The sequence below is a fragment of the Giraffa tippelskirchi genome, chromosome X, assembly GCF_054371585.1.
Source record: "Giraffa tippelskirchi isolate mGirTip1 chromosome X, T2T-mGirTip1v1.2.pri, whole genome shotgun sequence".
Taxonomy (NCBI): Eukaryota; Metazoa; Chordata; class Mammalia; order Artiodactyla; family Giraffidae; genus Giraffa; species Giraffa tippelskirchi.
The window spans coordinates 33,819,078-33,835,553 of record NC_137289.1 but is presented as its reverse complement, the minus strand read 5'-3'; the positions used below and the strand labels follow the sequence as shown (position 1 = coordinate 33,835,553).

Genomic DNA, 16,476 nt, shown 5'->3' with positions numbered 1-16,476 from the left:
CCTGGGTCTCACTTTCCCATCCCAGTGTCCTCTGTGCTAGGAAGGAACACACACTCAGGGAGTCGGGCACATCTCCCCTTAGCTAGTTCCTGATCCAAAGCAAAATGACCCATTAGCTTACAAATCATGGATTCCTGGGTTCAGGCATCCTTGAGGCTCCATAATGAAGTCAATACAGTTCACATGCAGCCAACTACAGAGGGGGCTTGTACGGGGTGGAGAGGTGGGGTCAGAGGATGAGAACACTGGGGCCAGAGGTTCCTGTTGTTGGGTTAACTCTCCTGTTGGAGACGTATTATGTTACAGGTGATTGGGAGACTCAATATGCTAACACACATGTAACAAGCTTAGGACAAAGCCTGGAATACATATAAGTGTTCAGCAAGCATGACAAAGAAACTTCACAAAAGCAATTACTGGGACTTCCCTGGCGGTCCATCAATAAAGAACCCACCTTCCAATGTAGTCATTGCAGGTTTGGTCCTTGGACAGGGAACAAAGATTCCACATGCCAAGGGGCGACTAAGTGCATGTACCACAACTAGAGAAAGCCTATACTTGGCAACGAAGACCCGGGCAGCCAAAAAAAATAATAACATTTTAAAAAGCAATGACTCCTCTCTCTAGGGCACTTTTGGAGATCTAACCAAGGTGGCACAGCATACAGGTTAAAAATCAGGCAGGTCTGAGTGGGAGTCCCACATTCTCCACCTCCTGACCTCAGACAAATTTACTGAACTTCTCGAAATCTCCGCATCTGCAAAACCAGGCAGTAGTAGTTACGACCTCGTAGGACTGGTGTGAGGATTGGATAGGATAATGCTCTTCAAGCCCTGAGCATGGGGCCTAACGTGTGATAAGCACTCCAGCAACTGTAGCTGCAGCCCTTACTACACTGTGACGTTCTCCTTCCCCTCAGCCCCTCAAACAACAGGCGATGCCATGGAACACTCTGTGACAGTCCAGCTGCACAGCCTCCCTCAGGCTGCCCTGGGTTCCCTGGTCTCCATCGGGGTCAGGCAAGCCATTCGCAGCCCTGGAAAGCAGGGGGCCTTTGCTCTGCCTGCAGCTCCCAAGGGTTCTCATTGTTAGCCGTTCTACAAAACAGGGAGAACCTCACACTGAGGAAGGCTTCCAAGGAGCCAGGGGGCAGGACCGAAGGGGCCTGCTTGTACTCAAGAAGCAGGCTAAGTGCTGGCAGCCCCAAGGGAGGGGTGTAGAGAGGAAAGGGGAATCGGGAGACAGCTGAGCTAGACAGGAGGGGTGGGCCACACAGGGAGTCAGACTTTCTGTTGAGTGGAGCCCACTGAGATTTCCGTACACAGAAAGATGCCAAGAGCAATCCAAGATGGACACAGGAGGTGCCAGGAGTCCTGTCCCAGCATCACCAGCTGTGCTAGCTAGCAGGCACCTCTCAGGCTGGACAGGCCCTGCTTTTCGACTCAGACCATCAGGGTAAACTTCTGCACTGAGACAGACGGACTGCTTTTGCGGGGGAGCCCCTCAGCAGCTGGCATTGTCACCACTGGTTCCCAGACAGCCATCCCCCCAGCGTGGGATCCAACTCCCGTTGGTGTAACCAGGTCATTGAAAAGACAGGACAAGTGCCCGTGACTGCCATCTGGCAAGATGCTTACCCTCATACATCCCACCCCACACACTCCTAGCAGAGTATGCTTGACAGACAACCACATGCCATCACTTGGTCCTGGCTGGTAGATTCTGGACCCCAGAGGGGTACCTGAAGACAGCTGAGTTTCATGAGTGGCCCGCATCACTCAGGGCTTGGTCTACATCTGCCCCTCTTTGCCTTCCCTCACCCCTTTCTCCTTTTTATCAAAACAATCAAAGAGACATGAAAGTTTCCCACCGTTCATTCTTGGTCCTCAAGGCTGCAGGGGAGACAGAAACCTAACAGCCCATCTGCTTTCTTGATGGAGCCTCTTACTTAGCAGATCGGAAATTGGGACAGACTCAGAGTCGAGGTTTCCTGAGCTCTATTTTATCACCCCTGGCTGTCTCTTCCCGTCTCCAAATTCGGCACCATGAAACTTCTAACTGCTCCAAGGCCTCTGGTCCAAGTGCCAAAAGGTGAGGAAAGGGAATTTTCAAACTGAAGATAGTGAAGGGCAGTGGGGAGGACTCCACATCTTATTCTTCAAGATTTAGTTCATTGCCAAAACCTCACCAAACACCCCTCAAATGGCCACAGTATCTCCCACCTAGCCCAGTGCTGTGAGTGCCTGAAATAGCTGAAGAAAGCATATGGCCTTTATTCCCCAGGCAATGGGGTTTGAAAGGGGCATTTTGAGTGTTTTGAGCAGGAAGGACCATGACACAAGTGGTGTTTTCAAAACATCATTCCAGCTGCAGGGTGCTTGATCAGTGGGAGGAGAGAGAGGGCAGGGGCAGGAAGACATATTAGGAAGTGACTCCAATAACGCTGAACTGGCAGAGTGATAATAAGCAGGCACTGTGACAATAAATGCTGGCTGAAATGAACTGGTCTGACTTGGGACTCAGGAGGGAGGAACAAATCTGAGTGCCATCCTAAAGGGAGAATGAGACTCAATGAGTGTTAGGACAGAGAGAGTAAAGGAACAATCAAAGCTGTCAGGCTGCAAGGTCCTAGGCTTGGGAGCTTGGATTGATGGCACCAAGGGCAGAAAAAGGGAAGCCAGGAAAGGGTGCTTTAGTGGAAAAGTAGAAGATTCTTATTTTAAATAGCTATTATTTTTAAATTACATTTATCAGATTTTTATAAGAGTAATCAATGTTCACTGTAGAAATTTTAAAACATATGGAAAATTATAAAGAAGAAAATAAAAATCACTCATAATATCACTCTCCAGAGATAATCACCACTAATATTTATGTGTGTTTCCCTACAGTCTATATACTTCTTTCTCTATCTCTTTTTTATTTTATTTTATTTACAAAATGGGATAATTCTGTATATATATTCCTTTTCATCACCTGGCTTGATAACCTGACACTTTATATAGTATGGATGTTCTCTTGAGTAATTAAGTATATTCTAAAACAATACTTTTTTGGCCATGTAGCATTCCATTGTAAGAATTTACCACATTTTCTCAACCCATCTCTCAACTGCTAGACCTTTAGCTTGTTTCCAAGTTTGCAACCATTTTAAGTAATAATTCATGTTCTTACACGTTTGCATAGTCTCTGATTATTTCCTTAAGCTAAATTCCTAGAATTAAACCCTGCTGGGTCCAAAGGCACACACATTGGAAAGACTTTGGTACACATTGAGAAATCATTCAACAGAGAATATTACAAATGTCTATTTCCAACACCAGTGTGTAAGCGTGTCTGTTTACACATACTTAGACTAGCACTGAGCTTCTGAGGCTTCTTAACTATCATGAATTTCGTCACTGAAAAATGGCATCATGTCACTTAATTTGCATTTTATTAGTGAGAGTGAATATTTTTTTATTGTTCGACTGTGTATGTGATTGTGTCTGTGTATATGTGAGTTGCCTATCCGTGTCTTCGCCCATTTTGTTAAAATGGGTGCTTGTCTTTCTCTTCTGGATTTGTAAAATCATTTTCTATATTAAGGAAAATGAGATAGTTTTGATTTTATTGTGACATATCTATCCAGAAGAAGTCCAGTATGTACTTAGCAATATGGAATTGCATGCTCAGGGAGAATTCAGGACTGAGACATAAATTTAGGAGTGAGAAGTATGAAACTGGATGTGTTCTTCAAGAGACAGTACAGGGAGAAAAGAACTAAACATTGAATATAAGAAATGCCCACAAGTAAGGAATGGGAAGATGAAGAGAATTCTTCCCAGAGGGAGGGAAATTACCAGGAAAGTAAGACATGACCCAATAGTTTTCTATCACCAGAGGCCAAGGTTGAAGTCAGAAAGAATTGTAAAGAAACAACCATTGGTCTGGATTTGGTGAAGGCCACCACTGGTAACTTTTAGAATCCTTTTTTTTTCTGTCTTTTTATCTGGTGTCCAGTACTAGGAACTAGTGAACATAGGATCTGAGTAATGTGTCTTTCTTGCTAACCAAGATTTAAGCAGTAAATTGTATGTCTCAGTCCTTGTAGCTGAGAAAGCTTCAAAAATGAATTTGTAAATGCAGTTTCCGCTTTAGGAAATCCTGTCTGGCGAGAACCATTCACTCCTGCTTTGATGAATCTTAGAAGATGTCAAGGTCACCGTTATGAATATCAGTCCCCATTGTTCAGAGGTAAATACATAGAGGTGAAAAGGACAGGATTTGGGCTGAGTGGACATTGACCCTATGACAGCCCCCGGAAGTTTCTCCACCCCCCAACCCCGTTCCTCTCTAAACCTCTGGTAGTTCATCTCTCTCTTATTTCTCCTTAAGGTGGCCTGATTAACTGACGGCCTGATTGCTTTGATTGCAGTTCATTGAATGTCCCTGGATTACAAAGTGCACAAGAGGAGATGGAACTGGCAACCTGGCCCAGCACATCTGTCACTAAACTCTTACCATCTTGAGTATCAGGTGGTGCCACGTCTGAGGCTTTAAACTGAGATGCTAGAAAGGACAGAGCCACCAAAATGTTAAATGGCTCATCTCCCATGACCTTTCAACCTTCCCTGAGAAGCTACTCTACAGAAACTCACATGCCTATACAAAGATCCATGTACAGTACAAGGAACTTCATTACAGCATTATTTATAATACTGAAAACTTAGGGAAAAAAACCTAAATGGCCGACAGTGGGAAAATAGTTAACTAAATTATGGTAAGTGCACATTCTGGAATATTCTGCAGCCATTAAGAAGAATGCAGTAGGTCTAGAAACAGAATTACGGACCTAGAAAATAAACTTTTGGTTACCAGGGAATATGGAGGGGCAGAGATAAATGAGGAGATTAGGATCGACATACACACTACTATATATATATATATTAATACAATAGGTAACTAATGAGGACCTACTGTATAGCACAGGGAATGCCACTCAATACTCTGCCATGACCTATATGAGAAATAAATCTAAAAGAGTAGATATATGTATAATGGAGTCACTTTGCTGTACACCTGAAATTAATACAACATTGTAAATCAACTATGGTGGTGGTGGTTTAGTCACTAAGTCTTGTCCGACCCTTGAGACCCCCTGGACCAGAGCCCGCCAGACTCCCCTGTCCGTGGAATTCTCCAGGCAAGAATACTGGAGCGGGTTGCCATTTCCTTCTCCAGGGAATCCTCCCTATCCAGGAATTGAACCCACGTCTCCTGCATTGGCAGGCATCGCAGGTGGATTCTTTACTGCCGAGCCACAAGGGGAGCCCAAAGATCAAGAAATCAACCGTACTCCAATACATAAAAAGAATGCAGTAGGTCTATAGGTACTGATGGGAATATCTGAGACATATTATAATAGAAAAATAGAAGCTGTACAACAATAAGCACAGTATGAGTTGATACATGCAAAAATCCCTACATGTGTGTATTGACACATATATGTATGTGAGTGCAGAGAAAGGCAACCAAAAAGACACCTCTTAAAAACCCAGAACTCAAGCTACCTCAGGAGAGGGGACTGGAATTAGGGGCTTACTCAGGGGAGTAGTCACTGTGCTTCTGCATTGTTTGATTCTTTTACAGCATTAATGTATCCACACATTACCTGTGTAATTTAAAAACATCTTTAATACACGAAAAGAGAGTTCTCACTCAGCTTTGCAGCAGGGGTAGTTATGATGCAGAGTCTAAAAGGAGCTGAACGGAAGGCAAAAATGAAAGCGTGCTCCTGAGAATTGGGGGAGCTCCCACTCCCCTCCCCAATTGCATTTCCTGTTTTTGCCTCATCTGCAGGCACCTGCGGTTTTGAAATACGTTATACCACATTTCATATCACAGGCAGAAACACCGCTCTCTTTCTCTTCTGCCTCCTCCCCTGAGGACACACCAATTTCGTGTTTTAATTGAATATTCGATGGTTCATATTATGAAGAACGAGCGAAGGCGGTTCCAGCTATGCATCAGTTTCCCCTTGCTGTGATTCTGAAAATAAAGAATCCCGTAAGCACCCAAATGGGCCACCCCTGTCCCCCTCTCCCCTCCAACCTTTGTGGCATAGGAAAAGGAGGGTCCATCTGTCTCCATTTCAAACTGGGGTGGAAAAAAAACCTGGGATGGCCAAGTTAGTAGCTGTCACTCTGAAAGATAAGACCAAAACAAAAAGTTTGGAACTCGTGGCTGATAACTGGGCTTGCCCTTGACTTTCTTCCTCTGGCCTTGGCATGGAGATGCTAGGAAAGGACAGAAACACTGAAATCGGATTCTCTCTGGCAGCCTCATGTGTCACTTCGTGGTGGGCCTGATTTCTCACACCTTCCCTTTCTCTACATCCATCCCCAGCTCTGAATATTGACCTCTGAGAGACCCTGCAAATTTTCAGGATGTTCAAACTCAATGAATAGTTCAGTGATTCATGATGGACTATTAAGCGGCTGGTAAAAAATATATTCTAAGAATATTTAATAGCATAGGAACATGATCACCAAATACTGTTAGGTGATAAAAACAAAACCTTGTGTATACAGGATCATCCCGATCATGGGGAAAATAAGTATATACGCATTTTTAAAAGCTTGGAAGAATGTATACCAAAATGGTGACAATGGTCGCTTTGGGGTTGGAGAGGGGCTGTAAGAGTTGGTGCTTTCCTCTGTTTTCCAAACTTTCTACAGTAGGCATATTTTAATTTTATAACCAGAATTAAAATGTTATTTTTTAAAAGCATCTATGATGATATTTTCCTAGGCGGGAAAGTAGCCTCAGATAGTTTAGCAAAATCTTTAGTTACAATGAAAAAGTTGCTTTATGTACAGATAATCAGACAATTCAGTTAAGTATTCAGCTTTCAGGCAGTTTTATTGTATATAAAATATTTATTTTACGAATAATGCAATAAAACCTTATTATTTTCCTTATTATAACATAGATGCATGCATACTAAGTCGTTTCAGTTGTGTCCAACTCTGCAACTCTATGGACTGTAGTCCCCCAGGTTCCTCTCTCCATGGGGATTCTCCAGGCAAGAATATGGGAGTGGGTTGCCATGGCCTCCTTCAGGGGATTTTCCCGACGGGTTCTTTACCACTAGTGCCATGTGGGAAGCCCCATTATATATATATATATATATATATATATATATAACATTATTATATAGCATATTGTTGTTGTTTAGTTGCTAAGTCATGTCTGACTCTTTGCGACCCTATGGACTGTAGCCAGCCAAGCTCCTCTGTCCATGGGATCTTCCAGGCAAGAGTATTGGCGTTGGTTGCCTTTTCCTTCTCCAGGGAATCTTCCCAGCCCAAGGATCAAACCCAAGTTTCCTGCATTGGCAGGTGGATTCTTCAGTGCTGAGCCTCAGGAAAGCCCCGTTATACCTTATTATTATAAAGTATAATGGGGACTTCCCTGGTGGTCCAGTGGTTCAGAATCTGCCTCCCAATGCAACAGACATGGGTTCAATCCCTGCTCTGGGAAGATCCCACATGCTGCGGAGCAACTAAGCCAGTTTGCCACAACTACTGAGCCCGAGCATCCTAGAGCCCATGCTCTGCAACAAGAGAAGCCACCGCAATGAGAAGTCACCATAACTAGAGAGTAACTGCTCGCCCCAACTAGAGAAAACCCACAAAGCACAAAGTCGGTGAGGCCAAAAACAACAAAAACAACAAGATTCATGTGAAGCAGGAGTCAAAGTCAAATCGCATATCCTGATGAAGCAATCAGGTGGATGCTAGCCCTATTTGCTGCCTCCAGTGTTATCAAGTGCATGCACGCTAAGTCGCTTCAGTCGTGTCCAACTCTCTATGACCCTATGGACTGTAGCCCGCCAGGCTCCTCTGTCCATGGGATTCTCCAGGCAAGAATACTGGAGTGCGTTGCCGTGCCCTCCTCCAGGGAATCTTCCCGACCCAGGGATCAAACCCGTGTCTCTTGTTTCTTGCACTGGCAGGTGGGTTCTTTACCACTAGCAGGTGACATAAGAGACGCAGGTTCGATCCCTGGGTCGGGAAGATTCCCTGGAGGAGGGATGGCAACCCACTCCAGTATTCTTGCCTGGAAAATTCCATGGACAGAGAAGCCTGGTGGGCTACAGTCCATAGGGGCGCAAAGAGTTGGATACAACTGATAGAGATAATCATGTTAATGACCTGTATTATTAGCCATAAGAAGCACAAAAGCACTGATAAGTTCCCAGAGGTTAAAAACAAAAACAAAAGCAAAAGCAAAAAACTCCAATATGCCTAACACATGAAATGTCAGGATTTCCCCGGCTCTCATTAAGCTGGGCTGAGGAAACTGACAGTAATAATAATGCCCTAACTGGAAGAGAGTAATTTGGGGGCCTTTTGGAGGAGACATAAAGCCTGCAAAAGCCAGCAGCACACCTTGGGGGCCCCAATGCCTTTCAGTGGGGGAGTAACTTAGGGGATCCTGAGGAAGCACACAGGAAACCATGTCCCCCATGGAGACAGAAGGCCCAATTGTGGCAAATCCAACTCTGCGTTTTAATACACCAGATCAATTCCAGAGTGGCTTTTCCTCCTGTAAAAGGATTCACGGCAGGATTCTATTAAATAGCCAGCTCTCCTAGTGCATTTAAAAGGGGATTCAATAGACAAAAATTCAGCTGTCATGTACCTTTATAGGAAGACAATAGCTATATAAACCTACACAGATAGACAATATCTGAAGGGTCGTTGCTTTCCATTCCAGTTCCAGAGACCCTGCTGAGCTAAAAACCACTGGCTTTCCTTCTCTACAACAGTCTTTCCACCCAGCTCAAAGAGTCAAAGCAGGGAAAAGGTGGACTTGAATTCTGCCACCTCATTTGGAAGCAGAAGCAGTCAAGGACCTGAAAGAAATTAGGCCAGAGGACTAGGAAACACAAGAACCGTACACTGTTAGAGCTGGAAACACCCTTAAAGATCACTTCATCCAACCGGCTCCTTTTACAAAAGGGGAAACAGAGACTCAGAGGGAGGATGTGACGTGTCCCCAGTCACACAGTGATTTAGAGGCAGAAACCGGTGAGGGGACCCTGACAAGCAGACAGCCACTCTCAAATGGAAAGGCTGACTCAAGTGGCACACAGATTTCTTTCTGCTGCTAGAATTCCAAGACATGGGGCTTGGGGCTGATGCTAGTCAGGGGGAGAAGGGGGGTAGAACAGGCTCACCAAGGCTGATGCCCTTCTTCTGCCTCCTCTCTCCCACCTCCAGCTCCCAGTTCCCTCTCTTCTGACTCAGGCCTGAGCCTCAGTTTGGCCTCTAAGAGCCCCAGGGCTACCGAAGCCAACCGGCCAGATTCTAGGTAAAAGATCTCCTCCACCTCAGGCCAGGGGTGACCCCTGCCCAGGGTGGGTCAACTTTCCCACAATAGCCAGACAGCTTCACTTCCAATCAGGCCATTTAAACAGAATCTCCTAGGTATTCTGGCCATCGTTATCTCCAATCTGTTAAAAAGAGAAGGAAAAAAAAGGGTTTACTCACAGGCCTCTGGATGAATGCCCAACTGTCCTCTGGGGAGCCTGAATTTGCCTCTGCCTCCATCTGGTCTCATTTAAAGGGGATCTGAAAAAACCCAGTTCCTGCCTCAGCGCCAGTGCTCAGAGCTGGGGCCTCTGCTGCAAAAGGAAACCGAACATGACCTCACACCTCATCAGGGCCGTGAAAGCAAGGCTCAGCCCCTGCTACTCCGGCGCTTTCCTTGGGGATCAGAGAAGGCCCTGGCCGGAGAAACCTGAGCCCTGGGTCCTGTCCCTGAGAAGGCCCGAGAATCTTTCCCCCAGTCCCCTTTATGTGAGTAGAAGGAATGACCCGACTCCGAGGCCAGCGGAGAGCATGCTGCGTAATTCAGCAGATGGCTGCCTCTAATGAGAAAACACTGCAGAAGCGGGAACGTTATTTCTCCCCCTCCCAAGCATGTGGCCTCCTTCCTCTGTGCAGGCAGCAGAGAAAACCCACGGTTTTAAATCCCAGCAGCAGAAGCCTCCTCCTGCCAAACCAAGGAGGAAGGGTCTGTGTTTCTAATTCATCCTGCACATCCCCCCCCAGTTGTTACTTAAAATAATCCATCATTACATGGCTGGTGGCTCCAAGATTTTTATTTAAAGCAATATGGGACAGTAGAAAGAAAGCAAGCCCACACATAGCCATGACTGTGCTATCTGGGGTTTAAGCTGAGAATCTCTTTTTAACATCAGAGCATCTCCCAAGCACCCAAGTATAGTCTTTCTTGATCTCTATGATTAAGTGTGCTGGGGGGAGGGGGAGATGCAGTGAACAGAGGGGGAAGAGGGGACATGTCAGGATTTTTATTTCTTGGAATCATGAGGACAAGGCCAGGTTTTTTTAAAAAACTGAATCTGTGTCATCTGGTAGGTGTTTCATTGCTTCATCCACTGACCAGCAATAACACTTTGGACTAAGTCATTTGGTCTCCCTGAACCCATAAAATGAAAAGAACAATAATACTCGTCCAGGAAGCTGTTGGGGAAAATGAAATCATACAGATGGAAGCATTTTGAGATCGTTGAAAGGCACATGTTACACTCATCCACGATATTCTTTTTCTTTCTTTTCTCCCTGGTTCTTTCTCGAATGTGGTTTTAATGTACATGCAACTGAAAAGCACTCCTCAGTTGTTCATACTAATATGAAACCACGGCTCTGATAATCCAGAAACCCAGGAAAGTCCAGAAATCAGTCCCATTTAGTTCTGGAACATCCTTTTCCAGGGGACTTAGCTTCCTAATTAGTTTTGCTCAGGCTAATGCTACCGGTTCGCTCCCTTACAGCACACAAAGGGAGGGGCCGTGCTGGGTAACAAAGCCAGCAATTAATAGAAAATTTACAGCAGAGACTCTACAAAGTAAATGCTGTGCACACGACTGCAGATCAAAATCTCATTATACTATATAGACAAATTGCTCTGTTGTAATGCAGTTTTGTAACAAGAACGCCGCTGACACTCACATTTCCAGGTTTTAGGATATGAAGAGAGGGCTTATTCTGGCCTCTCATCTGGAAGCTCTGAGAGGGCTGTCATGTGGGCCTTAGCCACCACTATATTCCCAGCACCTGGCACAGAGCCTGGCAGAGTCGGTGCCCAATAAACACATGCAGAAGGAATGAATGAAAATAAAAGTGTGTGAATTAACAAAGGAAATGTTCCCAGCCTGGGAGCAGAAGTGAGATCTCCCCCATCTTCACACCTATCCTTCTGCTGGTTAAAGCCTTCAGCAAGCCTTTCCTGTCACCCACTACCCCCCCCCACCCCAACCCCGGCCAGGGCTGGATCAGGTCCCCTTGTAATAAATTATCCTAGCAGGCAGTAGCTATCCTCTGCAGCACATCACAGGGATAATCATAGTTAATTGCGTCTGCCTCCACTACTAGATTGTAAACTCCCTGAGGGTAGGGGCCACGTGGCATTTGCGAGAAGGAGGATGGACATTGCCATCGTCCTACAACTTTTAACTCTGCAAAGTCTCAAACACACAGGAAAGTTGGAAAATAGTACCATGATCATCCACAGACCCTCAAATTTAATTATTTGGGGCCATGCAAGTTTTCTTCAGTGCTGTATTTGCAGTGCTGTATTTGTATATGCTGTATTTGCAGAGATGTGGGTGAATGTTACGGTTTTCCTCTCCCTGCTTGGGGTAGAATGTGACTTTTAGTGGGAGGTGGTAGAGATGGCTGAGGCAGGGAACTGCAATGAGAATCAAGGTTAAGTGTCATTTGATAGCAAGACCAGAGTGCAGCCACCTGTAGGTGGTACCTTGGCAGCATTAGGCCTGGCAAGCTCTTTCTTTAGGGAGAAAGACCACTATCTGGCTGCCACTGAAGGAAAGTATCATTGTCCACATCATGGTATTGGTTCAAACCAGAATCAGTAAACCCTACTTTCCATGAGCCAGCACTTAAGGCTGGACCCTAAAAAGCAACATTGAAAGAAACAACTCAGTGCAAGAGCCAGCAGCTGTGGCCTCTGGGGCCCACATCATGCCTTCCTAGTTACCTTGGACAAGACATGGAACCTCACAGAGAGTGTGTGTGTGAGTATATATATATATATATATATGTAGATATACATATACACATATCAGTTCAGTCGCTCAGTTGTGTCCGTCTCTTGCGACACAATGTGTGTGTGTGTGTGTGTGTGTGTGTGTGTGTGTGTGTGTGTGTGTGTGTGTGTGTGTGTGTGTGTGTGTGTGTGTGTGTGTGTGTGTACATACCAGGTTGGTTCAGTTGCTTAGTCATGTCCGACTCTTTGCGACCCCATGGACTGCAGCACGACAGGCTTCCGTGTCCATCACCAACTCCCGGCGCTTGCTCAGACTCATGTCCATCAAGTTGGTGATGCCAACCAACCATCTCATCCTCTGTCATCCCCTTCTCCTCCTGCCTTCAGTCTTTCCCAGCATCACAGTCTCTTCCAATGTGTCAGTTCTTCACATCAGGTGGCCAAAATATTGGAGTTTCAGCTTCAGCATCAGTCCTTCCAATGAATATTCAGGACTGATTTCCTTTACGATTGACTGGTTTGATCTCCTTGCAGCCCAAGGGACTGTCAAGAGTCTTCTCCAACACCACTGTTCAAAAGCGTCAATTCTTCAATGCTCAGCTTTCTTTATGGTCCAACTCACACATCCATACATGACTACTGGAAAACCCACAGCTTTGACTAGATGGACTAAAGTCAATAAAGACTTTAAGAAAATGGTCTACATAAAAATAAAAATAAACCCTTAAAATATTTTGTGTGTGTGTGTGTGTGTGTGTGTGTGTGTGTGTGTATATATATGGTCTAGTGGTTTTCTCAACTTTATTCAGACTTAAATTGAAGAAAGTAGGGAAAACCACTAGACCATATATAAACATATTTTAAGGGTTTTTTTATGTAAACCATTTTCTTAAAGCCTTTATTGACTTTGTTACAACATTGCTTCTGGGTTTTTCTTTTTTATGTTTTGTTTTTTTGGCCGAGAGGCAGGCGGGATCTTAGCTCCTCAACCAGGGATCAAACCCACATCCCCTTCATTGGAAGATGAAGTGTTAACCACTGGACCACCAGGGAAGTCCCATTAGAGTATATATTAATAGTAGCCCAAGCCACTTCACAGGCAGGGGCTGGAGATGGGAACATCCCAAGAATCTTCTGTAGTTCTCTAATTATTTCCCCATGTACACAATTAGTCTCTTCAACTAGACTAGAATAAGCGTAAAAGCCAGGAAGTATGTCTATTACTTTTTTTAGTATCCTTGACCAGGGCTAGCCATAGTGCTGGACACTTATTAGTCAATCAAATAAACCCTGTGGACACGATGAACAAACAGTTTTGTCACACAGAATCTTTATGGTGTTCATTCAAATAGGGTGGGGTTGTGTTATGGACGCAAAAGCTGAGCTTTCAAGTTGTATGCATGCACAAATAAGGGTCCTACCCAGGAACTCTGAGGTCTGTTTTTGTCACTAATGATGTTATCTTACAAGCCAGAGTGACCCTCAACTGACTCTGGAGAGGACAGCCCATCCCTCACACACACCAGAGCACTACTTGCATGGCACCATATCTCAGAGCTCATTAAAAAGAACTCCTAGGCTAGGCACACTTAGGTTTAGACTCCAGCCTTCTCTTCCCAAACCCCAAATATGCCTTTGCTGAAAGAAACAATCAGCAACCAGACGTCCAAGGTCTCCCGAGTTAATTGCATCTTCCCCTGGTGAATTACAACTTCTTACAGACACAAAGGCAAGCGGAGAGACAAATGACACAGAAACAAGAGCTTCACTGAATGCGGGGAGGGGGGGGCGGGGGGGGCTGGAGAGTGACGTCAGTTTTCCCAGCAACACATTTATCACTATAACAAGGTCTCAAGGGCTCTGGCTGCTCTTTCAGCTTCAGGATCTGGCATACAATTTTGCTCTTCATTGTAGAGTAGAGCAAGGCCACCCAGAGCAAACCGGAACCAAGCAGAGCAATCCAAGTGGCCCTAAACCACCCCCCTCCATTTTTAGAACAAAGGGGATCTCTGGGTAGCCCCAGGTGAAACATAACCTTCTGGAAGGTTCCCCTTTTCTACATCTACCCTGCAACCCTGATTCAGGCTAGGGGAACTGGTGAGAGAGTATGGGCAGGTCAGTGCAAATTCATTAGAGGACAAGAAAAATCATTAGCGTCCTTCTTGGTCACTAAAGATGGAGCAAGTGTAATCTAGGATTCTAATTCTTCTCCTTAAGGCATGCCATCGATAAAATAGAGGAGCAGAAAGGCACTGAGGGAGCCCTCAAAACAGTAATGCAATACATATTAGAGTGCCAATCTTGGGGAGAAAAGAATTCTCTCAAACGCCATTATTGCAGAGCATGGTCTCCCAACTATCCCTGGTCCTTCCACACCCTGAATGCCTAAAGCACTCCAGGCTGGGGTCTTGCAGGGCAGTAGGGGAGGATCCAAAGAAATCACCTTGCCCTTCCAAACAGGAACAAGATGGTGGAATAAATTTAGCCCTATCTGGTAGAAAAAAATCCTACCAGATTTTGGATTCAGATTTTGAAAACAAATCAATTTCAATTACACGAAATACCTAGAGGCTATATATATATATATATATATATATATATATATTTGCACTAGAATTGCATTGCATGGACTATTTCCCTAAATAAATAAGACTCAAGGTTTAAAAACTCTGTGTGTGTGTGTTTCAGAGATTTTCATCAAGTAGTACAGATATTTACTGTCATGGGATCTGACCTAGCTCTACTCCAGTCTCCTTCCTCACTTCAGGGTGCTGGTAACTGTGGGCTTCTTAGAAATCCCAGACACTCAGGGAGGAATAGAAAAGCCAGGTTGTTCCCTCAAGTGGAATCACTCCCCTCCCTTTGCAACGAAACTTCTGGTCTGAAAAAACAAACACGGAGCCTCAGGTCACTTCAGTATAATTTCTCTGCACATCCCAGGCTGGAAAACTTCAGTTCGTTAAACGAAGATTTTTTTTTTTTTCCAGAGTCGGCTGCCAACAAAAAGAGAGAGACGGCACCGCTTTTGCAAGCGTCACACTTATTTTCCTGAGTCCCATGACAAGAAGGCAGTGCCACAGGTTTTGGCACACAAGCCCAGTCACACCGAACTCGCACCGGAGACAGATCCCCCCACTCCCAGGGTCCCGCAAAACCCGGGTCAGGTGTCAGAAACACGCCAAAATACGCAGCCAGCCAGCCACCTACAGGCCAGCGGATTGCAGCCCACACAGACGCACAAATGAGACCCAGAGGCACACAGCACAAGCAGACGGGGAGAGAAGCGTCCGGACCCAGGGACACGCACCAGGGAGCTGAGCACACTCCCAGAAACAGGCGGACGCATCAAGGGTCACAGACAAGCCGGGCACCGCCGCGGTCCGCCCGGGGAGGCACGAGTGCGCGCGCGCGCACTCACACGCACAGTGATACACACACACACACACACACAGACGCGCACACACACACACACACACACACAGACGCAGTCACATATGTAATGCATATGGAAAAACCCTACCCCAGCCAGTCACCTCCCCGCCCCCCTCACCACTCGCCGCCTCCTGCCTCAGGCTCACCCCAGCCCAACGCCCCTCTGGCTGAGGAAGCCCAGATCCCGGCGCGCGGCAGGGCGCTGGGGCGCGGCCCGGCGGCCCGAGGGATCGAGGCCAGGGTGCAGGGGACCCGAAGGGCTCGGCGGCCCGTGCGGCCATTCATTCGGCAACGCCCCAGCGGCGGGGCCGCAGCTGCAGCGAGGGCGGCGGCGGCGCCGGCTGCAGCTCTTGGGCAATGCAAGTTCAGCCGCCGGCCTGCAGCCTGGACCAGTTCCCTGCCTCCCCCACCCGCCCGCCACCACGGTTCTCGGGGACAGAAGCCTGGGGGACTGAGTCGCTGACCCCAGGAACAGAAGTCCCGCCGCGCCCGTTCTCCTGGATGGTGCCCACTGCCCCTCCTTGCGGCGGCGGTGACGGCGGCCAGGTCTCCTCGGCTCTTCCGAGGCCCCCGGCCCCGACGCTGGCACCCAAGCCCCGCACTCACCACCTGGCGAGCTATATCGGTCGCTGCCATCGCTCCTGCGTCCGCCAGGGCTGCCACGGGCGCCGCCGCAACGGGAGCTAGAGCACAGGAAACAGCGGAGCTCCTCCGACAAAGAGAAAGTGTTACACTTCGGGCGCGACCAAGTCCGGCGGGGGGAGGTGCAAGGGAGGGGCCCCTTCGCTGCTGCTCCAACCCCGACCTCTCCTCTATCGCCCACCCCCTCGTAAGTGGGGTGCGGCGTGGGGCGGATTTAACGCGCCGCTTCCCTCTACTGCGAGCAGGGTTCCAGCTCTCCCTGCAACCTCAGTTGTAGGCCTGTGCGAAGGGAGGCGGGGGCTCCCCTCGGTGACCAAGTCC

At 46.8% G+C, this 16,476-nt stretch overlaps 1 protein-coding gene across 12 annotated transcripts in view; it reads right to left on the bottom strand.

The window, feature by feature from the left end:
* SEPTIN6 (septin 6) overlaps positions 1-16,215 on the bottom strand; it is a 73,195-nt gene extending 56,980 nt beyond the window's left edge. For 4 of the 12 annotated variants that reach the window (XM_081567879.1, XM_081567882.1, XM_081567877.1 and 1 more), the window contains exon 1: positions 16,120-16,215. In XM_081567879.1, coding sequence (XP_081424005.1) covers positions 16,120-16,149 — 30 coding nt within the window. In that variant the 5' untranslated portion in view covers positions 16,150-16,215. Of the gene's footprint in view, positions 1-9,539; positions 9,623-16,119 lie in introns of those variants that run through there. The other 8 variants (XM_081567880.1, XM_081567883.1, XM_081567878.1 and 5 more) reach the window with 2 other exon arrangements.
* Positions 16,216-16,476: the final 261 nt, after the last annotated feature.